Genomic DNA, 24,545 nt, shown 5'->3' with positions numbered 1-24,545 from the left:
TAGATTACAAATTTGGAAGGAAAGGAAGCGTTTAACAAATGTCAATATTGACCAATCATAGAACGTACCTATAAAACCAAATACAAATTAATATTTTAAAAAAATTGGATGTTTTCTCATCCTGTTAATCAATCATACGCAATGTATGACATTAGGTCAATTTCATCAGTTGACATAAGGTCACAGGTCAACATTTTAATATGCATATTAGTTACCAAATAAATGCAAAGTTGTCCAAACTATGATATTGATGGTTTTACAAGTAATCAAATTATTTGATCAGTAAAGTTATGTTATTTCATTATAATTTTAATCAATATAATTACAATACTGTAGTTAATCAAATGAGACTTAAAATGTTACGCTGACCTTGAATAAAATAATGGTTAAAGCACAACTTGCAAGGATTGGTCAGACCTGCAATACTCATTTTGAGGCAATAAACTATCTGATTTGATCTGCTTCTTCATGTTGGCAATTTCAGTGAATAGATACTTCTGGAACCCATGTCCATGAATGATTTTCTGGACTATCCAAACACTAGCCGGTGCACCAAAAGGGCATATTCTTGCATTGCTATCATTAAAATGATTCTAAAAGAGATGATTAACTCTGACTTTTGTTGTAGCGCGCACATATTTCACAACTTCCAGTCACTATATATGTTGTATATAACATTAGAGTTGAGGGATGGGGAAGAGGATGGGAAGAACACAGGTGTCGGCCTGTCTTCAACATTATGATACTGTACTCGAGCTGTTCAACCGGTTTTCAGCTATTAAAAACAATTATCGTAGGAGGAGATAGGAAAATGCGAAGTATCCTCGTATTATTGTGTGCAGGTCTTTTTCATGAGGACATCCATTAGACAGTGTATACCACGATCGGAAAACACCCCTATTTGAGGCAAATCGTTGAACCTAAATTCGTTTTAATTGTCAATAACTAATAATCTAACTAAATTTAATTAGTAAACAGGGCTACATCATGTGGTTAAAATCAGTACCGAGATTCTAACCAACTTTATATACCATCGAGTAAACATTCTAGAAATAACGCGCGATTTACCGAATTTTGCCCTTACGGATAATACATTGTTATAATTGATCAATTTGAACTTTGACCCCTTATATCTCAAAAACGCTTCCTATCCTGATCGAAGTCTGATTTGATTAATTTCAGTATTATAATTATGTTAATCAAAATTATAATGAAATAACATAACTTTACTGATCAAATAATTACTTGTAAAACTATCGATATCATAGTTTGGACAACTTTGCATTTATTTGGTAACTAATACGCATATCAAAATGTTGACCTTATGTCATGATAAAATTGACGTTATGTCAACTGATGAATTCGCTCATTTACATTGTGTGTATGATTGATTAATAGGATGAGAAAACATCAAAATGTTGTTAAATATTCGTTTTTATTTGGTTTTATAGGTACGTTCTATGATTGGTCGATATTGACATTTGACCCTTAATCACAAAGGATTTTTTTTTTCATAGACACCTATAATCATAAAAAATGTAATAAAAGACCAAATTGTGCTTCAATAAATTGGTTATAATACATTATACATTATACATTGTTGTAATTGGTCAATTTTGAACTTTCACCCCTTATATCTCGAAAACGCTTCCTATCCTGATCGATTCCAGATTCGTAATCTACGGAAAATGCTGGTCTAGAAAAGTTTGATGGCAATTTGTTCCCTTTCGGACTATAATTTATAGGTCCATAGAGCTAAATAAAATAAAATAAAACGATACAAGATGAACTTCATATTATTATTATTCACTACAAGCTTGTTTCGTAAGGCCAGCAAAGCTCATGGTCACACTCTTCAGGTGAATTACAAAACATGAGTTACGCAATTTGTCCACAGGACACAGTCCACAGTTAATGAATGACCAGGAAGTTATTGTTTATATTTTTACAAAGTTCTATTGTTTACGGATGAGCTGCTATTTGTTTTTTTGTGTCTTATGTGGGTTCGACCCACTTTTATTTCTTCCTCAATAAAATGTTCGTTTACAATGCATTGCACTTGATTAATGTAATATTATAATACAATACAACTGACATTAAATAACTTTCAATACATCTTATATCTCACTCCTACCATTGCATTTTTATATTATAAAAGTAAGGAAAGAAAATTATTTTCCTCTATTTTATACACTTTTACATTACTGCACCAAGTGAGTAAACCTGATGCACTATGCCCAGTGTTTAATCTTTGACAATGTACGTATAATTTTGCACAGAATTATTTTGTTTTATAACTCTTTTTATCCCTTTCAGGCAAAATCAAAAAATAGTTATATTTTACTTTACCTAAATATCAATTTTATAAACGTTAATTTTATATCTTGCTAAATTGTTACGGTCCAAATCTGACCACATTTGATTTGCCTTTTCTTTATTTATTAAAGCTGCCTATTTGTTAATGAAATATTTCTTTTTGTTGATACTAGCTCAGAGGACGGAAAATAATTATATAAAAAATAATTGCAACGTTTGCTAACATTATTAAGGCATACATATTCTTATTATTTTCCACTGAATTTTTACTAGAATTACGGAATAAACTAGTATGATTCCTACTAACTTTGAATTGGTTTTCGGTGAGACCTATATGTTTCTTCTTGGCTATTGCCATTTCTAATTACGGTACGGTACGGTACGCCCAAACCAAGATTCGAACCTGGAACCTTCTGTTTGATATGCAGATGTCCTAAGCATTAACCACCGGACTGTCATCGTATTGTTCAAAACTCGATTGGATAGCGACTCTTTAACTGCTGAACAGCACTAGACATCTAGTGTCACGTGCGAGAAAAATGGTATAAGAATTGTAACAATTACTGCATGTATTATTAGGCCTATGATGCTCTATATTATATATTCATGGTAAAAAAACAACTAAATTTAAATGAAAACAATTTATGTCTCCGACATGGTAAATTGGTTATGTCGATGACACCGCAAATGACAAACAATAAAACTGTGTTATTTAAAATAATCCTTTTATTCAAACAAATCACATAACATGCACATCCCTATTATTAAACAACACGTTATCGTCCTGTTTCCCCTGACAATTATTATTTTGGCGAACAAACCAACAGACAACCACAACCATAATACAATGAGGCTGCGCATATTTTTCCCCGAGAAAATTTCCAGCTCGAGTGCTACTACACTTGCAGCAAACCATTTTATAATACAAAAATAAGCAGTCCTCGAGTGTCACACGCGAGGAAAATAGTACGAGAATTGTGATATGTACTGCATTATTATTAATAGGCCTATGATGCCCTGTATCCATAGTAAACAAGTTAAACTAAGATTATTTGTAAAAATCGAATGTAATACAATATCTTACTGCAAATGCAACCCATTTTGGACAACAAACCAAACATGTTCAGTGTTGTTCCAAAAAATTCTTCGAACTGTAAAGGTTTAAATACATAGTGACGTCACAACTCATCAACTACATGACTGTTTAATTGTACTGTACATTAATTAAATGTAACTGACATGCCATTATACATTTATTGCACAAGACGAGAGCTTGACATGAAAACATAATTTTATCGAAAATAGAGTTGTGGTTTTGTTTGAGAGCTGCGAGAGGAAAGCAAATGTACTTACAGATGAATAGTAGGCCTAATTGCGAATACTACATTCTCTGCAGCGTAGGAACTGTACGGGAGGGTCAAAGTTAAACTACTTACATAATGGTGGGTTAAAAGAACAAACATTGGGCAACACTATTTAACATTCTTTAATTTAAGTTTGAGACAGCTTCAAATTATTGAAAACAATATTATATATTACCCAACTGAAATAAATATACCTTTAAACGACTGTGACGTCAATGTGCAACATAAAAGTCATTTTTACCATTTATTCAACTTGAACCGTATATAATGATTGTGTTATTTTAATGAACTAAAAATGTAGGCCTATTTGACAGAATAACCGAACTGATGTGCAACTGAGAGTGTGCGGTATGGTTCGTTTTATGAAAGATTGCTATAATTACACAAAACTGTATATGCCTAATTATATAAAAACGATGTTGCCTTTCATTTTGACGTCACATGCTTTGGACGGTGTTTCGAAAAAAAAAATCAACTCAATTAAAAATGATATGCAGCATTTGCTATGTATTCAATTTAGGCAACATGCAAATATTTTAACTGAAGAAGCCAATAGGTAAAAAAAATAACTTGTTAAATAAATACAGTAATATTGCTTTTTTTTGTTAATTCATTACAACCTTTTTAGTAATTGAAAAAAGTAATATAGTTTCAAACACAAGTTATTGACGTTGTGCAAGATCATAAGATGGAGGAAACAATAATATACCAATGTCTAGTCTGTGAATAACGGCCGTAAATGCGCACGTCTAAGTAAGGAATATTGATTAAAGGTGTTTAGTTTAGTCTAAATTGGATTGAGGACGCCTGACAAATATTATCATTCGAATCCGACCTCTTAACATGTGCTCAACTACACAACACAAGAAACGTAATAAGCTACAAACATATTATGCGTAAAGCCTATATATTCATTCGAACTTTTGTTATAAATTAAATAAATGGATACTTTCCTATGTTTTTTTTTAAACCAAGATCATGAATTCCCTTCTTAAAAGAGAATATATGATATTTGTGCAGTGATGATTATATTTGTGTAAGTATTGTATATTATATTTATATACACCTGTTATTGACGGTGAAGATGCCTTTAATATCGATGAATGGTTAAACAAAAACATTGTCAATACTTATAGGCCTGATAGTACCAATACTAGATTATAAAACCTCATTGGTAATTGTTTTGTAAATCTACAACGAAAACTGTTTACCTAATTATAGTAAAACAACATTGATATTTCCATTGCAAAGAGGTACCGAACATTACAATATCTACAATATATTACTATAATACATACCATATTATGGTAAAGCATCTCAACTTTATTGACAGAAAAATTATTACTGGTTTTAATTATAATATTAAGAAATAAAACCCTTGCCGAATATCGTATTGTTAGTTTGTATATTTGCCTGATATATTTTTTAGTAGTTTTATATAAAACAACCTTAGAAAATGTTACATTTTAATTTTGCTTTTAACCTTTTCTTACTGCTGCACTTTTCCCATCGCATGTATTCTACTTACATCCAGTCAATAACTGATCAAATATAATTTGTTATTTTTGATCATCAATCGATATTAAATCAACAAAAACAACAATACAAAGCACTATTGATAATTATAAATATTTGACTAACAGCTCAACAGGAACCGAAATAGTAACACACAGGTTTATAATTAGTCAATACCATTGTTTATTTAATTTCTTAATTACTATTACTAACAGGTACAAATGTTTACAAGGCATAACGAGATTTACTTTGGACCACCAACGTAAATTATGTTTATCATTATGGTAATTATTATATTGTAAATACTGTAGTCAAATACGGAGTTATAGCTTGAACATGTTAATACACTACATGCTGTTCGATGAGGAGTATCCTACCCAAATCTTCAGAGTCAAGCACCTCAACATTGAGGTACTCCTCATGAAACAGCATGTATTTAATTAAACTGTTTAAGATGTATTGTCCCACAAAAACATGAAAAATGAAGATGAATTAAATCAGACTTTTAATAGTTTATTTTGTAGCTTTAATAAATTTAATCACTTATGTAGAAAAAAAACGATGAAAAAAAATGTTTTCACTTATAAAATAACATGATAAATGGTTAAATTCAACCAAAAATCTATTGGCTGGCAGCCAAGTTGACCAATTTTTGCTTTAAATTATAGTTTTATCAGGTAAATAAATTTTGTTTCAATCTAATTTTGGTCAAAGCGGATAACTATTATGTGAAATTAAAATTGCATATTCAAAAAAAAAAAATGTAAACATTATTTTTCAGGGGGACAATACATCTTTAAAAATAGCGTCTTTGGGTCAGCTTATGCACGTTACATTAATTCAACACGGTTTTCGGTTTGTGTATAGTATGAACATAAGAGAAAGGGATTACGTGTAATTACAAAATCACTTGGAAACTGCGAATTAAAGAAAAGCAAAATTTGGCCGATATGTGTAGCTGAAGTAGCCTGTAGCCTTTAGCCTTCTGGACAAGTTGCCGTATATGTATGTAATGAAGATGAGACCACATCAGCAAACGTTTGATGATGGCTGACCTTCCTCGGCAGATCATTTAGGGGATTGACCTTCGTCTGTGAAACCCCACTTAATACAAAAAGGGTTTAAGTAAGAAGGGTGTTGCAATATACACAGCCTTTGACAATTTTTATTCTGCTCTGCAATACATCGATCAGTTTTGCTTACATAACCTGGTTCAAGCTTATAACATTCTATTTTTTTGATTATTATGTGGTTTAATGTTTAAATTATTTGAATAAAAAAATGGTGGATACTTAAATATTCAAAAAGATCTTAAGTACAATACAGAATTTGATTCTATTCATACACAAGCAAAAGAAAACGATGCTTAATTATTGTATTTACAATTTAGAAATCGTATATATATATATATATATAATATATAAATCCAAAGGCAAACTACTAAAAAAATGACAATGCTGTGGGTATCTATAATATATAGATATATAAAAGGACCATCCCTGAAAAGTATATTTTGAAATATTTTCAAAGGAAAACAATAATATGACGAACATATCTCTGAGATGAATTCTTCAATATTTGTTCTGAATAAAATATTCAGCCTGTAGAAATGTGTTAATATAGAGAGAAGAGTTATTCTTCATCCTTACCACTTAAAACTGTAGTTTCTTCTTAACAATAAAATAATTGTTTTGTTGGAAGAGTATGCACTTCAGAGATGGAGAACTCACAATAGTTATATGCTGCCCTCTAGAAGAAGTTAAAAGTTATTAGCCTTAAGTCCTGTCTAAAGATGAACGTCAACTAAAAGTGCTTTGCTAAGTTCGGTTTCTTCCAATGATTTATCATTTTGATCAATTTCATCCATATCTTTTAACTTAACATATCCGTTTGAAGTTTCGTTTGTTTTTTCTTCTATTTGAATAAGTGTCGTTTCCTGGAAAACCTCATCATCACCACTATTATGTTCATTATCATTTATTAAGTCAGACGGTGCATTTCCATTTGAATCGTGGTCTGATCTACCATTTGTTGTCCTACCGTTCGACTGTTTGTCAATCGACGATTGAGAATCACTTACAGAGAATGTTTGGGTCTTATCACTTAAATACGAACTTCTCTTTCTAGCTTCTTTCCCAAGCCTCAGCCGCTCCAGACGTCGATTCAACTTGGATTTAACCTGAAAAAATAGTCTCATGCCATTATTCACAATGTAAGGGGGAAAAACGAAAACAAATTATACGCTACCAACTTGTTTCACCGAACAACAAGAACAAAAACAATATCAAACGATACATAAATGAAATTTCAACAAATACACACACATGCATCATCAACCACAATGACAAACTATGAACTGGAAAAAAAAAGCAGTGCAGTGTGGATTGTGGCAGTATGAGTTTAAAATAAATAACACAAAAATGAAAATGTAACCACAAATGATAATAATTAAAAACCAATGAATGTGCAAACGTGTTATAAATTCGATCTAAAATATGTTATAACTTATAATTATTAATATGTATACTAATAATAATTAAAACAATAGGCCAAACGATAATGTTTTATAGCGGGTGTTGACTTTTGAATATCATCAATTTGCTTATTAAAAACAAAACCTTTAATTTGTTGATAGGAGTTATGTAGTAGCCCAACTAAAAACAAAACAAACAATAAATTATGATTCTTCCCAATACAAGCTAGGGTGCTGTTGAAAAATGTTGCAGGATTTACATTGTACTTTAAATATCGCTGCATTTTGATTGATCTCAAAATTATGTCATTTTCAAAATGAGTGTTATTCACGTGCGCTCGGTCACTTCTATTAAACGACTAAAAAAAAAACATGCGAGGTAATTTTTTTTAACAAAAGCTTTAAAACAGAAACGATACAGTTGCTGGACACAGTTTTTGCGTTATAGTGAACACCGGTTGCTTTAACGTGATGATAGATACATACAAATGCTAATTATTTATCACGGAATCTGCAATTTATATTTTGCTGTTATACTGAAAACAGAAACAGAATTGGGAGATCCACATAGAATTACTGTAACAGATAACGAGTTTTTCATGCATGTAAAGGAAATCGTCGATCGCGAAAGCAATGTGAACATACACGTTCGGTTTATATTTATGTGTTAAAAGATATATTTGTAACGAAACGTGAACAATTTAGCAAAGAAACAATTTAGTTACAAAATAGCACCAAGTAAAACGCGTTTACAAATATATAAACGCATGTGGATCTTGGAAGATTATAAGTACAGCGTAATAATGTTACTTGCTGACGTAATCGACAATATCAATTTTGAGCATGCGATAAAACACATAAATACAGAATTTGTGCCGGCAATAATAAAACTGACAGCAGCATTTCGGATTCAAATCAAAGGTAATTCACATCAAGTGGAATAGATTAGTGTCACGTGAGATATATTATTTACCTACATTTTGTAAATCAATTTCATTTGTGACGATCAAACCGTGTGTATATCATGTTGATTGGTTTCAACTAATATGGAGGGGCAATATATCGTAGGTCTTAATTTTTTGAAACATTTAGAACCGTTGTGATTAAAAATAATGGGAAAAAATACGAAGAAAACCTGTGCAAATCCACTTACATCTATACCTGATTAACGTAGACGTGATTCAAACGTATGGCACATATTCGAAAAATCTGTTATTTGAAAAAGAAATATAGTCGTCTTTCTTTAATAGTTAAGCATTAATTACCATAAATCTTGAATAAGTGCTTTAGAATTTATAAGTGATGGTGTATGTTCTAACAACAACGTGAATGGAGTAGGCTAATCGAGATGCAGTGTATAACACGGAAAGACTAGAACATTCACACGAATAACACCTATATTCAATATAGACATTCAGTCACACGAATCGCGTACGCAAGTACGTGAAGATTACTTACTGTCGCGCAATTTTGTTTCGATTCTGTGTGAATGCAGCGTTTCACGAAAAGTATACGAGTCTCATAATTGTCAGGAAAATAATAAAAAGTCAAGTTTCTGATTTAAATAACATCTTGTTTTGCTAAGAATACCGTTACATCATCATCGGTACCAACAACAGCGAAGAAAGTATGTTTACAAAAAGCAAATTCGTTTTAAATTTAAAATCTCCAATATTTGAAAATTCGCTGCATAAAAAATCCCAAACACGTGTTCTGCTTCTAATAGTTAGTTTTTCATCCCAGAGTGTTAGCCAACTCACCTAGTGTTATCGTACTCTATGGGTATTTGTGCAGATGATACTTAACGAATACAAGTACAAAATTAAAATAAATGTTAAAAAAAAAACAAATTTAAAAGATGTAATTAAAATTCAACTATAAAAAAAAGTAAAATAATATACATTTCAATGTATGATATTAATAATTCTTTTTTCACTTCCACACCCATCATCATTAGCTGGCGTGTCCACGTATGTCATCACAGACGATACTTCCGGTTAGCCACTTGACATAGAGTCCGTTCAGACTTAGTTATTTACCCGGGAAAGTTGGTTTCTACTCACCAAAGTGAGCGATAACTGACACGGGTAAATAAACAATGCCTGAACGGACTCAATTAACCACTTAGTATTCTCACAAAAGCAACAATTAATGAACAAATGGACTTTCATGGGACACCATTGCCATCACCAAGTGGATATAACAACATTGTTGCTAATATTTTAGTGAAATGAGTTACCGTAAATTCCTTTAATAAAGGGTTTAAATGATTTAAAGCTTTTTGTTAGGTTTTAATGATTTTGCAATTTTTTGAATTAAAAAACTAAACAATTTAAGTAACCATTATTTAAAGAAATAAGCATTAGTGCACCTATTTGTTTGAAGAAATATTGAAAATATATTCTATTCTAAAGTGCATTTGCAATATGAAACGATATTTCTATAGTAGCAATACCAAATAAAGGTTGTTTTTATGGTTTAAACAAATTCAAAATTACATTTAAATAGTATTATTCGAATAGGTATTTTTGATAGGAATTTACAGTTGTTATGAACGTTGGGTAAATGATGGGAAACATATGGGAGGGGTAAACAGCCACAAAAGTCAGAGTTCAAACAAAGGTCAAGTCGTTATGTTTTATATTTATAACAAAACATAGGCAAACACATCCTGGTTACATGCGTCACGAAGATGCATCACACCTTTATACAACAACCTCCTCATGCAAAGTTCATGAAACTGCTATCTGAAAATAATCTACTGTACATCCAAATATCCAAAGTTGGGATTCAAACACGAATACGATCATTTACTATGTGATGACGACTTATTTTCTCAATGATGCATGCCTTAATAATAATATTCTACAATAATCTTTGGTCTCGCCTGAGATTAACTTCTGTACAAAGAATACTAAACTAAACTAAATTTAACTGATTGTTTCCGTTCTTTTTCTTTTCTCAATATTGTTGTGGTAAACGCACACGAATTATTCGTATATATTTAGGCTATATAGTAATAAAGTCATCTTCAGACGATTCAAACAAAAACAGGTCAAAAACTTCCTCTACAACGAGAACTTAAGCTGAAGATGGTCACTTTAAAATGGTCTTTGATAAATTGTTAACTTTAATATTGCTTACGGAAAACATTGTGATTTGTTAAATTCAATGAGTTAAGTTAGTATTGATTTTAATTGATGGTTAGTATTATTTTTCATGAAATACTGAATAAATGCTATACAATAATGGAAAACAAAATGTATTTCAATGACGTAAATCATGAATAACAGTATATAACTACCGATCAATTTAATAGCTAAAGCCTCATTCGCACCGGATAAAAATATGGGAAGATTTTACACAAATCATGGTAAATATTCCCATAATTAAATCCAGTGCAAGGTTTTTGTATCAACTTGTTGTTTTGTTAAATGTCACGCTTCAAACTATGTATTAAATAATCCTCAATATTTCCATATTCCACTGCCGAAGTTATTATTTTTTTGCTCGAAAGCATTTTGTATAAACACTGGACAAAACACTTTGATGTTGATTACCAGGTGAGGGCACAGTGCACTAATAATATCCTATATCTGTAACACTAATTAGTTATGATAGTGTGAATGGTATCTACAATTATGGATGAATTATCGTCAAACGGCTAACAAATGATGAGCATGCATGGTACTACTACTGATGAAGCTGATGTTAAGCTCTGTGAAATAACAGCAACATTACGAATACGATAACAAAAGCCGGTACATTTCCTAAACCTTTGAGCGTTTGAGTTTATTTGTTTTATGAATATCATGGATTCGTAAGTACATAACGAATACTGATAAACTCAAATTTGTTTCTAGATTGACGACAATAACGTCAAATAGCAGTCATAAAGTTCTCACTTGCTTTGATTTTAAGTTAGGCATTACCAGACTTGCGGCGGTGCAAATTTAGCACTGATATATTCGTTTAAAGGGTGAAAAAGCGTGTCTATGTCCTACTCGTTTTAGTTATCGTACTCGTAACGGTGCGAAACCTCGCTAATGGTTTCACAAAATCCCCAAAAAATAACACACACAACAGAACACACAAGCATTAATTGCTATACATCATTTTAGATGGCATAATTATTAATTGAGCTAAAAGTTAAAAGTTTCAATTGAAAGTTTTTAATTTTGCGTGTTTGTGCGTATTATTGAGGTGATTATATGAAGTATGTCATTTGACACCCGCATGCGCAGTAAGTACATAAAAGTAAAACGACATAACGAAAGCGTTACATATCCAATACATTTTGGATACAAACAAATAATCTACTGGGTTAGTAAGGTGGGTTAGCAAAAGAAAACGCAAAGCTAATATCAGCAATTATGGTTATGCAATGAAAGATGAAGCGGGCAACACATATCGTTATATCCTTCTTACTGATGCGTTCATGTTCCCGTTCCCGTTTGGTCTCATTGAAAAACCTTTGATAGATGATAACCGCCGGTCAGAAAATCGTCTCGCTTCATTGCTTACTTTAGTTTGTACTTCTGAGTTCATAAATACGTAAAGAATGGCAACGGCCAGTCCTTGCGTACATTGGAGGGTTGTGTTAATTACGGACATGACGTATTTGGCAAGTGGAGTGACATTCTTGATCTGTGGTTCTATCAGGAAGACTATGTAAACTGTACCCAGCAGAACAACTAGAACAATGGCAGACTTCAACATTTTTCTTTGAAAAGAAAAATAACACAAACATTACATTCTAACGGAAGTGATATCTGATACCTGTAGGCCTAGTAGATGTTTTTAATTATGTACTTTCTTATTTTTCTTATTATAAGTTATTAATATTAATAGCATTATTATCATAGTGAATTTTGTAGTCTTGTAAAATGTAATTAATTTAATAAATCTCTCAAATCATAAAAATATTCTCACCAAGCTCATAAACATTGCTTGTATGTGTAATAATGTATTATGTATTTGTGATAATAATGTTAGACGCAGATTTGAATTGGAAATAATACTCACAAGTGATTTCTAATATTATTTTGTCCAGTTGCTTTTATTTTTGGAAGAAGAACTTTTAGAATCATCGCCAAGAAAAAGACGTTCATCTAAAACGAAAGAAAATTATGTAACAAAACAAACAAAATATCGGTGAATATTGAACATACATGAAGGAGTTCCGATAGTTTCAGAAATGCTTGACATTTGAAATTTAAGGCGCTATTAACAAAATATCTGTGTAAGTTATGATGATGAAAAAAAAATTAATATAAATTAGAAAAATTGTTTATTGCAAATATAGGCAACTTACAGCCAATAACAATAATATTGGTGTGATAATAAATGCGTATTGCTGCCAAAGGATGTGTTCAGTCCACCAACAACTGTATAAAGAAACATTACATAAGCAACAATTAACACATGATAAAACATAGATCTAGTAGTAGTTAAATGTATTGGAACTATGTGTAGGATGAAAACAGGGTGGGTGCAGCATATGCAGTACTAACAGAGAATGTGTATTACAGGTGACATCACATATTATATTATTGTATCTCTTGTGGAATTTAAACTTTGAATATTCAGAATAAAATTATTTACGAAAACCAATTAACCTGGAACCAATTAAAGGTTTTGGTTAGTTGTTTCTAACGCATTACAAATGAAGGTAAACTGGTTTTTTTCGCGCCGCACCTTCAGGCAGTTTTATTCAAGAGGACGGATGAAACCGAAATCGCGCGGAAGCTGTTTACTATGGTTGAAACAAGGCCAACAGCCATAAGTCGCGTGCTAAAACGCATAGTGATACCGGACCGACAGACCGACCGACCGACATAGTGAACTATAGAGTCGAATGGAATGGAATGAAAGTCGGACTGGCCATGTACAGACCTCAAAGTACGTATGTGAGAAGATAGTCTATGAGACGCCTCTACCCAGGAATATGTATCAGTAATAGTTTAGTTTAGGATTTTTAGGACTTACAAAAAATGATTACTACTGATTGTTGAACAAAAATAATTGATAATAAATCATTATTTCTTAAATTATTAAATAGAATATCAATAATATATCATTTAATGAAGAAAGAACACTAATTCAAACTGTTACGTCATAAAGTCGATTTTTTTGTAAGAAATGTTTCTTGTCTTAAATATGAACGCGACATGGGTCTTCCTTAAGCTTGGTTCCTAAGCAATGAAACTAGGACGCAACCACGCAAAACAAAACTATTGTTTCAGCAGCCAAAACTAAAGTATCGGTTATTTTTTTAACCAATAAAGTGCGCATGATCAGTCATTACCAAACAACCAGATGCCTAATCACAACGCAACCATTTTTCCGTCAGGCCGAAGGTTAAAAATTATCGCAATTATCCGATTTGAATGAGATAATTATCGGTTAATTTGTTTAGAGTGGAATCGGTTAAACCCCGTTTCCACAGGCAGTTTATATCGGTTAATTTGTATCGGTTAATTACCGTATCGCTTAATTTTGTAGCTGCGGTAACACGGCTTAACAGGTCAATTGATGTGCTGTCGGTCGCTTTCTGAACCCAAATACCAGTATTAAACTTTGACGAAGTGAGGGAGGAGAGGAAGCATGACGTAACTTGCGCACAACGTTTTTGCTTTGTGGGAATACAACTTTCATCACATAATCAGACATTTTCTTTTGTAATAGGATTTTTTTTCTCGATATAGCCCTATTTAAATTTCTTTTACAATTAGGCATACACACAGTTTTAAATAATTAAAAAACACATTAATGACGTATATTTAATGTTTGTATTATTTACTTACTTTGATGAATCGGTATCATAATCTCCATGCTGAGAAGAGTTGATGTAGTAGCTATAACTATAGCTGAAATAGTAAGCACAAATGAAGTATAGAAGATGACGAAAGCGTGCATGACATGTGTGTTGCTCAAGCTTAACATTCAACTAATGTTCTCATTTTCATATTTTGTTTCGATTTCAACATTTAGACTTCTTATGCATAGGCTCCTGTTACCACTATTCTTATCTTCTAAAATAGATGACCCCAGCTTTTTGCTTCGATATTTAAATGAGAATAAATGAGAATAAACCGTATGAGGCCGTAACGAGCATTAAAACACCCAGTTTTTCTTCTAAAAATTTACTGTAAATAGGACCTACGTTATATATAGGTAACTATGTACATAACAATCATGTTCAAACAAGAAGGCAACATAAGTTACATCCGTCGAAAAGGTTTAAGCTATAATACGACTACTGGAATTTCTAGAATGATAGTATGCCACCTTTGTTGATTTTTGTTCAATCTTGTGTACAACAGTAATTTGTTATTAGAATATGGGACACAAGAGGTATTGCTACGGAAAATAGTTAACGTAACGGATTATCAAATCATATATTATTTAAAAGACAATACTTCACCTCGGAGACATTTCGTGTTGATCTGTCGCATTGATGGGTTGTGAGTAGCTTCAAGAAAGAACAAAGCAATGAATAAGAATATGCTATACATATTTTAAAATGTTGTTTCTAACAGCAGCGATGAATTGATTTGTGAAATAACAACAAATCACTAGGTTTGCAGTACTTGCGTTTTCAAAAAAAGAATGGTTGAGGGTGTCCACTGACTTCTTAGAGTGATCACATAACAACCGATATTTTCAACCATACTTTTATATTTTTATGGAAACACCGCAAAACTAACTTGATTAGTGTTTATTCGTACAATTACCTAACTAACCAATAAAGTAACATTCAGCAAGATGAGATTGGTCATTATATTATTTTAGATTTAACAAATGAAAAGCTAGATTGCACAAGCAATACTTTAATTGATATTTTATGATTGACACGGTATCATGTCTAGAGACAATATACAGCATACCGTATCGCGTCTAGGGTTCTGTATTATCGTCTCCTGACACAATACAGCACCTCTTTTTAAAAGCGTTATTTCGACGTTGTTGACGGTACGGTATGATTCCGTTGGCGGACACGATACTGCAGGTTGTTTTTTTTATATAATTATACCGTACGAGAACCGGCTGTTATGATACGATTAAGAATAAGCATGCCTTTTCCTTTTTAAAATCAAATCATCACTGTGCACAACATTCAGTGTATACAGTAATTTGTATATTTTAAAGATGTATTGTGCCTAAAAAAACACGAAAAATGATTTTTAAAATGATTTATTAAATAAGACTTTGAATAATAATGGTTTTACTTATAAAATAACAAAATAAATTGTTAAATTCAACCAGAAATCCATTGGCTTGCAGCCAATTGGACTATTTTTTTGCTTTACATTTTTTCAGGTAAATACATTTTTTTTCTTTCCAATTTTTGGTCAAACTGGATAACTCTTATGTGACATTATATGGCATATTGAAAAACAAATTTCAGAATTATTTTTTCAGGGGGCAATACATCTTTAATAATTTAATTTTGCAATGTTATTACTGTTGTGATAGTTGTATGTGTATGTAATGAAATAAATGAAGAATTCCTTACTCTTGATACTCCGTGGGTCCTTGAGATGTTGCTTCCTTATTTTCTTGAAAAACATACACCATACTCTGACATATAATAAGAATTGCAGGCGGTCCTGAAAAATTAAATATAATCATGCAAATAAGAGTAGCAGCCAAAATCGTTTCATACTTTAGGTCAATTTAGGGAATTCGTTTATTCTTATTCCATAAAAAAATGGCGATTTCGCTTGTTTGGGGTACAGTATACTACTTTGTAATCGAAGATTGTACGATATACATTATTATTCTGATTGATATAGAACCCCTATCGACGGGACATCAACACCTCTTAATAAGACTGTATAGTGAACATGAACCTACATTAAATATTCGTCCAGTTGAACCTCAATAAGGGTATGCCCTGAATAAGTACATGTCGTTGGAACATGGATCTATATGGCACATTATTCTTCCTCACCGTTTCCAGTGAAGGTGTCCTTCAACAGGGTTTCTTAAAGGAGTGTCTTAATCGTGCAAGTCAATTTCTCCGTGATAATAATAGGGAGGTTTCGCAACGCTACGAATACGATAACGAAAACGGATACGTCATACATTTATGAAACTTTTGAGCTGATCCCCATTTCATATTCGTAAAGCGTATTTGTGTTGACGAATATCACCAGTCATATTCGTAACTACAAAACGAGTATAGTTTTTGATTATTTTCCACATTTTGCATTTGAATCAGAAATGATTCATGATTATAATATAATTTACTAAAAGTAATTTACTAAAATAACAAGTCGATTTTGATAAATAGCAGTTTTTAAAGTGCTCACTCGCTTTGATGTTACGCTAGGCCTAGGCAGCCAAGCAACACGTACCTGCTGCGCTTCGAATTTACCGCAGTCACATTTTTTTTTTTTGGATCGACGGCGCCCTCGATTTTTGCAGGCTTACGAAAACGAATACATGTGCGTGACGTATTCGTTTTCGTTATCGTATTCGTAGCGTTGCGAAACCTCTCTATTGTTGAAGAAAATGCGGCACAACCGTGTAAATGATTGTTGTACTCGCAAGTTAAGTTTCGGCAAAATTATTATGTGGGATTGATGGAAGACTGTGCGGGAGATTACGTAGGTTTGTGTGACATTCACGATCATGCTATTGTGTGGGATTGATCGAAGAGAGTGTGGAAGATGTCTCACCTTCCTACCACGTTTAAGATTACAGTAATGGTACTGGGAAATCTTAAAGCAACAATAATAACGTACATATTATACACTGCAATAAAACAATATTAGTAGAATAGAATCCCTATCAAGGGACAGCTTAATGTATTTTTTTTATAGGGATTGGCCAATAGGGGTTGGCTGTACTGTAGTGTCAAAACGTATATTTCTTATCGTTTATTTCACAAGAAAGTGTCCCCTGATAGTCTGAAGTTTCCTCTGAATAGAAGCGTCCAAAATGAGGAGTTATACTGAATGTACATGCATACGCATAGTATACATAGGCCTAATCATATATTTTTCTTTGTAAAATGCAATGTGTTAGAAAACGGTATCCTGGGATTACAATCAATTATATTCTAGAAGTGAAACAAACAATCGATACTTGAGCCGTCTATCTTACCAAACTACATGCGCATTGTTACATCATGGATTATGCTCTGTTCCACCGGTTACATTAGAAGTATCAAGTGAAAACGTTAAGCTGATTTAAGAGCGTGAATCCGATATTATCCACAACAATATTGATGATAAAAATACATTCCGTTGAGAAAATCTAATATGTTATCAATAGGTTAAAAGGAAGTCAACGTTGACACTAAATACATTAACGCAATCGCAATCACAAACCTTTTGGAGAATATTTTTGAATTAAAAAATTGTATTTTTAAATGAATATAAAAGGTAATACATATTATTGATTTATTGAAATGCCTTTTAGTAAGTACTGTTTAATTAAATGTGTATTTCATTACATAAAATGCTTTTAAAATATCCAGCGCGAGGAGTGCGGCATTGGTTAAATAACATAATTTATTTGGTATTTTGCAACTTGTTTTTCAAATACTTTCTTACTTTTTGCTATGTTTTTATATATTTCAAATATATATATATTTGTCCGTAAATAAATTGAAAGACAAACTTTGACCAGTGCGTGACTGAACGGCTTAATAACAAGTTATTTATTTTCATCAAGATCATTGCATTTCAGTTAAATTCAACAATAAAACAAAAAAATGCATATCTTATTTACACTTTAGAATGTTGGAATTCTCACAATTTAAACATAACCTTTAAACACTGAACATCAGTCATGTTTGGGATAGCTTTGTGTCTTTAAACACAACGGAAACAGCACATTTCATGCTAGGTTATGAAAATGATACAGTACTTATGACAATTTTATTGTTTAAACAAATAACAGAAACATTTTATATACCATTATGTAAAACGTTACGAAAAAAAACATCATATATTATTTATCGATGATATCGAACATAATTCGATGCTATACGTAATTTTTGTGTTGTTGTGTTCTTTTATATTGTTCATATTATGTGTACATAATTAGTTCTTTAATTATTTTTAATTATTTAGTATTTATTGTCGCTTGTAAGTTTTGCTTGTTCATTCTTCTTAGACACGAGTTTCACCGATATAAAGGTGTCGTTTGCACATTATATATTATAGATTTAGAGTATAAACAAATACAAAACTAAGTGCAGTAGAACTTCTCCTCCTTTGAGGAACCTGTAGGGGACCTTGTTGTTCCCTTAATATTAGTATGAGATAGAAATAGCACATTTAAGATTTACATCAAATATAAGTAATAATGACATGGAGTAATTGTATGTCTATAATTATTGTAGATTATAATGCACATACTATTTAGTGATATAGTGATTTATGATATAGTCATTATTGTTTTATAATGTTTCTCTAAGGACGCGTATAAGTAATTTCTGAGGAGAAATATAAATAATATAAAAATCGAAACTGACTGCTGTAGAGAATTGCGATAGTATATCTCTCATTGAATTGTGAATTAATGTTCTCTCTATAGTTATTATTATTCCAGTATTAAAAATAAACATTATGTTATTTATTTAAAGTAAAAATTTAATGGAAGTCAATTGAAAGGAAATGACTACACATTTATTTTGTAATAAGACTAGTTATGCCTAAATTAAAATATCAATCAATAAATCACTATTATTAATTGTTTACAATTGTGACTTAAGGCCTAATTGCATTCATTCCATTTCCTTTATTTAGTCAATCGATACAAAACAAAATAGAGAAAACAAATCACTGGGAAAAAACAACCTAAAATATCGTAAAATACAATTTGCCCCAACGCTGTTGCAGGTCGTGGAAATACATTAAAGTTATATTGTCCACCTACAAAGAATGTGAAAACATTTTTTTGTTGAATATGCCATTTTAATGTCACGTAATAGTTATTGACTTTGACAAAAAACTGGATCGAATAAAACAATTGTTTACCTAAAACAAGGCCAACAGCCATAAGTCGCGTGCTCTCAGAAAAAAATGAACTTTCAAAAAGTAATGTACTTTAAAACTTGTCTGTACATCAAAACAGTTCAAAAAGTACAGAAGAGCGATAAAACGCATAGTGATACCGGACCGACAGACAGACCGACCGACCGACCGACATAGTGAACTATAGAAATGTAATATAAAGGGGAAAAATGCTTAAATTGTTTGTCAGACAATGGTTTTTGGTTAAAATTAACCGTTTCTTTTGTAGTTTTATAAGTGAATTTTTTTTTTTACAGACATGAATAACTTTATTAAAACTACCAAATGGCCTATTTAAAGTCTGATTTTATTAATCTTCATTTGTCATGTTTTTGGGTGACAATACATCTTTAACTGTGGTTTTAATTAGACTATTTAGAACCTACAACTGTTTCGGTTCTTAAAACTATGAAGAATATCTAAAATGAAAATAAAACTAGTGTACACTAGCAAACTAAACATGACAGACTAATTCGCAGTCTTGCAAACTATAATGTTGACAACGTTTACACTTTTACTAGGCAAGTTTATAAAACAGGCAAACTGCGAGGTTGCTAGTGTAAGGATGTAAGGCTTTATGGGCAAATTAGAGAAGAAACAAACAATGTCTTACCCCAGCCAACAAGGCAGTATTTCCACATTCTAATTTTGTCAGGTTCAAGGCGAAACGCAAGAACTACTAATGCGTAAAGATAAAACCCTTCTACCGACATCCAGACGAAATTACATAAGGTGAAATACGATAAAGACATCGTAATGATCTGACAAAGTGGGGGTGCCTGCAAAATAAAACAAAATGAAAACAAATATTTATATATAGGCCTATACAATAAATAAAAACTATGAACTTGGTTACTTCATGGTGTTTTATTACTACAAATTTGTTTCATATGACCAGCAAAGCTGGCCACACTCGTCAGGTAATGTACAAAGCATTATATATATAATATTGTATTATACTGAAGAAATTATGTTTACCAATAATAAGAGGATGGAAATTGGGCAGTATTTCGTTATGGATTGGAGTGGGAAATGAACAATTCATATTGAGTTGAAATTATCTCGAACGATAACTAATAAACACATGCTCGATCCAATAATACATACACATCTAAATGTCTAGATCTAGATCAGTGTTACATAAGTCAACATGGAGCTAAGTTCTACATGGTATTAACAACCATTATTATTAGTGTAGAATTATTGAAGTAAGCCTAGAGTCGCTCGAGTATTAAGTAATCCCGCTGGAACGTATTTCGTTGCTCTTGTATTTATTAATACCTAAAATGTGAAATAAATAATACGAAGAATATATTAACATTCTAGGATCGAGGTTCACCTTTAGGTTAAAGATCATTATATGTAACAAGAGAAGAATCATTATTTTTTTTAGATAAATTTTTACATTAATTTAATAAAATAATTTTGACGATAATGCTTAAATAATATTGGCCGAAACTTCTTGTTAAGTATTTATGAATATGAAACTGTATGGTAAAAAAATATTTTTAAAAAACTCTTCAATTAACGCTTTACCTACACTATCAAACTAGTTTGACAAAAAAAGTGTGATATGCTCAAATATGGGGATGATATTCCCAAATATGGTAGAGATATGATGTCATCGTATCCATTATGGGCACATCACATTTTTTTTCACATATGGATATATAGTGTAGATAGAGCTTAACAGAAGTGAGAGTGGGAATAATGAAATTCTAGCACAACATACAACACGTGTTCACACGTATGCGAAATTACAACGAGTAAGTTCTTTTATTCAGTTACAAATCTGAGGTGAAATTGGTTTATATTAATTATTATGCATCTTCAGTAAACATTTTGAAATAACATCACTTTTGGGACGGACCATTTATTTAGTTTTTAGGTTTAGAGGGTAACATGGATTTTACTAATGGAAACAAATTATGATATATAAACGCAATCAAGTCTGATGAGAGAATCACATGTTGCTATATAAACGCATTCCAGTCTGATGAGGGTTATTTGAGTCTTCAGGTGTCTACTTATTTTGTCGACGAGGGCAATAATGATAAGCGATTTTAAAAGTTATAATATTTCACATTGCCGGGGGTGTAATCTAAAAGAGTGCAATCGACAATAAACAGCGCGTACGTTTGCAGATATTTCCGCAGAACCAAAACCAATAGTCGAAACAATGTTTACTACATTTGGTGGTTGGAATGGAATTGATTTAGGGTTTTTGGCAGTGAATGGCAAACACATTCAACTGAGTAAGATTATTTCAAAGGAGTATCGATGTTTCTACTTACAATTTAATATAATACTACGGTTAGGTACCCAATATAACAGTACATAAGCAGGCCTTAAGCGAAATTATAAATGCTTAAATGTAAAAAAAATTAAAAATCAAAACCATTAGGTTTTTTAGCGACATCAAAACAACATGCAGTACCGTGTCTTCAACAGCAACTACTGTCCAACAAGGACATGTTGTATCTGCTGGCACAATAGTACATTGCCTCTTTCTTTTTTTTCAAAATGCCAATTACAGTATAGTTTCCAATTGGTATTAGGCCTACCCATTAATTTCTTTTTTTGTAGCGAGATATTACAATTTTTGGTTTTTTGGTTTAGGAATTTGTATTATGTTACTAATTTGAAAATTGTACAATACATATTATTGTATATCCAATATTAGTATACTTATACTAATCCAAAGGCAAAGTATCGAGACAAAAATGGCAATGCTGTGGGTATCAGTGGTTGGATCTAAAAAATAAAATAAGTAAAAAGCTAAATTATCAAAACGTAAACAGCCCAACACATTTGCAGAGCTTTTGGGCAATACTGACCCTTCATTAGTTTATGAGTGTATACATTAGTATACTGTAGTTGTAAGCTAATTTTAAGGTTTATGTGTCATTGTTAATGTTAGGCCTGTTGCCATCGTCAGACACGACACGACAGGCTCTACATAATGCCGTACGATTATCCGTTTTCATCAAATCTAGTTAAATTGTATTTCTAGTTCAAATTTAATCTAGAGATGAGAGCAATAAAACTGTAGGTCTACCCTGAACCATTCGGTGACCATCAAATAATAACATTTTATTTTAAACAACATTTTTACTATCACACTAAACACGCACCGTTAGCTCCTTGAGGCAGGCAATAGATTTTTCCATTATGCTGATACATTCAACTTATGAAAGTAATCACCATTTTAACCTTTGCTTTCGGCATATTTACGTTAGTTTTATTGAATGTGAATCCCAATAGACAAAAAAGTAATTCATGTGAACTATTAGTTATAATATTCATTGTATTGTTATGGCAAAAACGTTTGATATTTTATTGCTGTAACGTTTGGTATTTGATGAATAGCAACACTGAGAAAATCAAAAACATTGGATGGATGAATAGACACGTTAATGAATGCGTTTTAATTTGTAAAACTAAACGCTACAGTATAATAAAGCGATACATCGGTATGTCCCAGGCGAGTAGTGGTCAACAACATATACACAGTAGGCCAAATTAACCCGCAAATGAGATGTATAAAACAAAGCGTTTAAGACTACTGCAAATATGTGTGAAATGATGTTGGCGACTTCAAACTTTAAATTTACCTTGTTGTATTATATAGATAGAATAATGATCGCGATTAATGTTATTTCGATTGATGAATACATAATTATTGTTTGTGGTATATTGTGATATTGAATTTCTAATTAAATGAAATAAATCACACATTATATCAAACAAACGCTAGGTCTATTATTATGAATAATATTTTAGGGTTAGGTTAGGTTTGCTTAGGACGTTTTTAGTACTAATTAGACCTACGTTTTGTGAATTAAAGAATATTCCCGAGAGATAATTGTATACAGTGTGTATTATAACAGTGTCCCTGCTATTTCTTGGTTCATTTCATATCGTGTGTGTGCATTATATTCTCCCATTTTAACAATCGGGTAGGCTATTTATGCGACACGCACGTTGTTTAAGAATTGTGTGCACATTTCGTTCTGAAAACGCGACCAGTCTGCTACTAATTTATTAAAGATTGGCAGAAATCTACGAATTTCCATTTGAATTGCTTATAGCGTGCTGTTCCTTTCGCGACAACGTTTATTGATCAATCGGATTAAATGTTCTGACAGAGCTAAGTTATAATTATATTTATTTTATATAGATATCGTAAGTTTCGTCATACTAACTAAGTAAAATTTGGTTAAGTTTGCCGAATAACAACTTGATCGATGAGAAAGCGGGAACAGGTTGTTGAGCATTCTGCGCATGCTCATTTGTTTGTGAGCGTGCGCAGAATAACTTTTTTAATCAATTATAGTCGAGTTATGAAAAAGAAAAGCTGCCATTCGGTAAGCAGTATACCGCACCATACTAATCATATCCATTAAGATTCTTTGCCTAAAGAAGAGCTGTATCTGTTGAGTTGAATTGACTAAACGTAAACTTACAGATAATTTACGAAGGCATTCAATCCTGTCACGAACGAATCATTTATGTTTAATTAAATTAAACAAACGTACGTTTATACGGATAAAATATTGTAACTATTAAAAAAAATCGTCTCAGCTATAGTTTTTTAATCATATTTATTATACTCACGTACCAGACAATCGGATACTTAGCATTGTTGTTATAAATCACATAAGCAAAACAGATTTCTTAAAATGCCTATTAATTATTTACGTCTTCATTATAGGTTTTTTCTTGTCCTATTAAACACATGTACGTTTTTAATTTCGTGTGTTATGAATAACAATTTATTGCTGTAATCTCAAAGGTGAAACTTAAAAATGTCCCATTGGTCAAGTGAGAAATATCAAAACGAAT

At 31.7% G+C, this 24,545-nt stretch overlaps 1 protein-coding gene across 8 annotated transcripts in view; it reads right to left on the bottom strand.

The window, feature by feature from the left end:
• Positions 1-24,545, bottom strand: part of LOC144840072 (corticotropin-releasing factor receptor 1-like) — a 347,896-nt gene that overhangs the window by 285,019 nt on the left and 38,332 nt on the right. For 4 of the 8 annotated variants that reach the window (XR_013611827.1, XR_013611826.1, XR_013611825.1 and 1 more), the window contains exons 8-15: positions 20,314-20,479; positions 16,187-16,280; positions 15,095-15,142; positions 14,475-14,537; positions 12,983-13,055; positions 12,694-12,779; positions 12,097-12,391; positions 5,174-7,374 (exon numbers count right to left, since the gene is read on the bottom strand). Coding sequence is in view for 1 of the 8 variants with exons in the window: in XM_078695735.1 (XP_078551861.1) it covers positions 6,982-7,374; positions 12,097-12,391; positions 12,694-12,779; positions 12,983-13,055; positions 14,475-14,537; positions 15,095-15,142; positions 16,187-16,280; positions 20,314-20,479 (1,218 nt within the window). In the remaining 7 variants the exon portion in view is untranslated. Of the gene's footprint in view, positions 1-3,024; positions 7,375-12,096; positions 12,392-12,693; positions 12,780-12,982; positions 13,056-14,474; positions 14,538-15,094; positions 15,143-16,186; positions 16,281-20,313; positions 20,480-24,545 lie in introns of those variants that run through there. The other 4 variants (XR_013611829.1, XR_013611828.1, XR_013611831.1 and 1 more) reach the window with 3 other exon arrangements.

The sequence above is a fragment of the Antedon bifida genome, chromosome 4, assembly GCF_963402885.1.
Source record: "Antedon bifida chromosome 4, ecAntBifi1.1, whole genome shotgun sequence".
NCBI lineage: Eukaryota > Metazoa > Echinodermata > Crinoidea > Comatulida > Antedonidae > Antedon > Antedon bifida.
The sequence above is the reverse complement of the archived record's forward strand: the minus strand, read 5'-3'. Positions and strand labels throughout refer to the sequence as shown.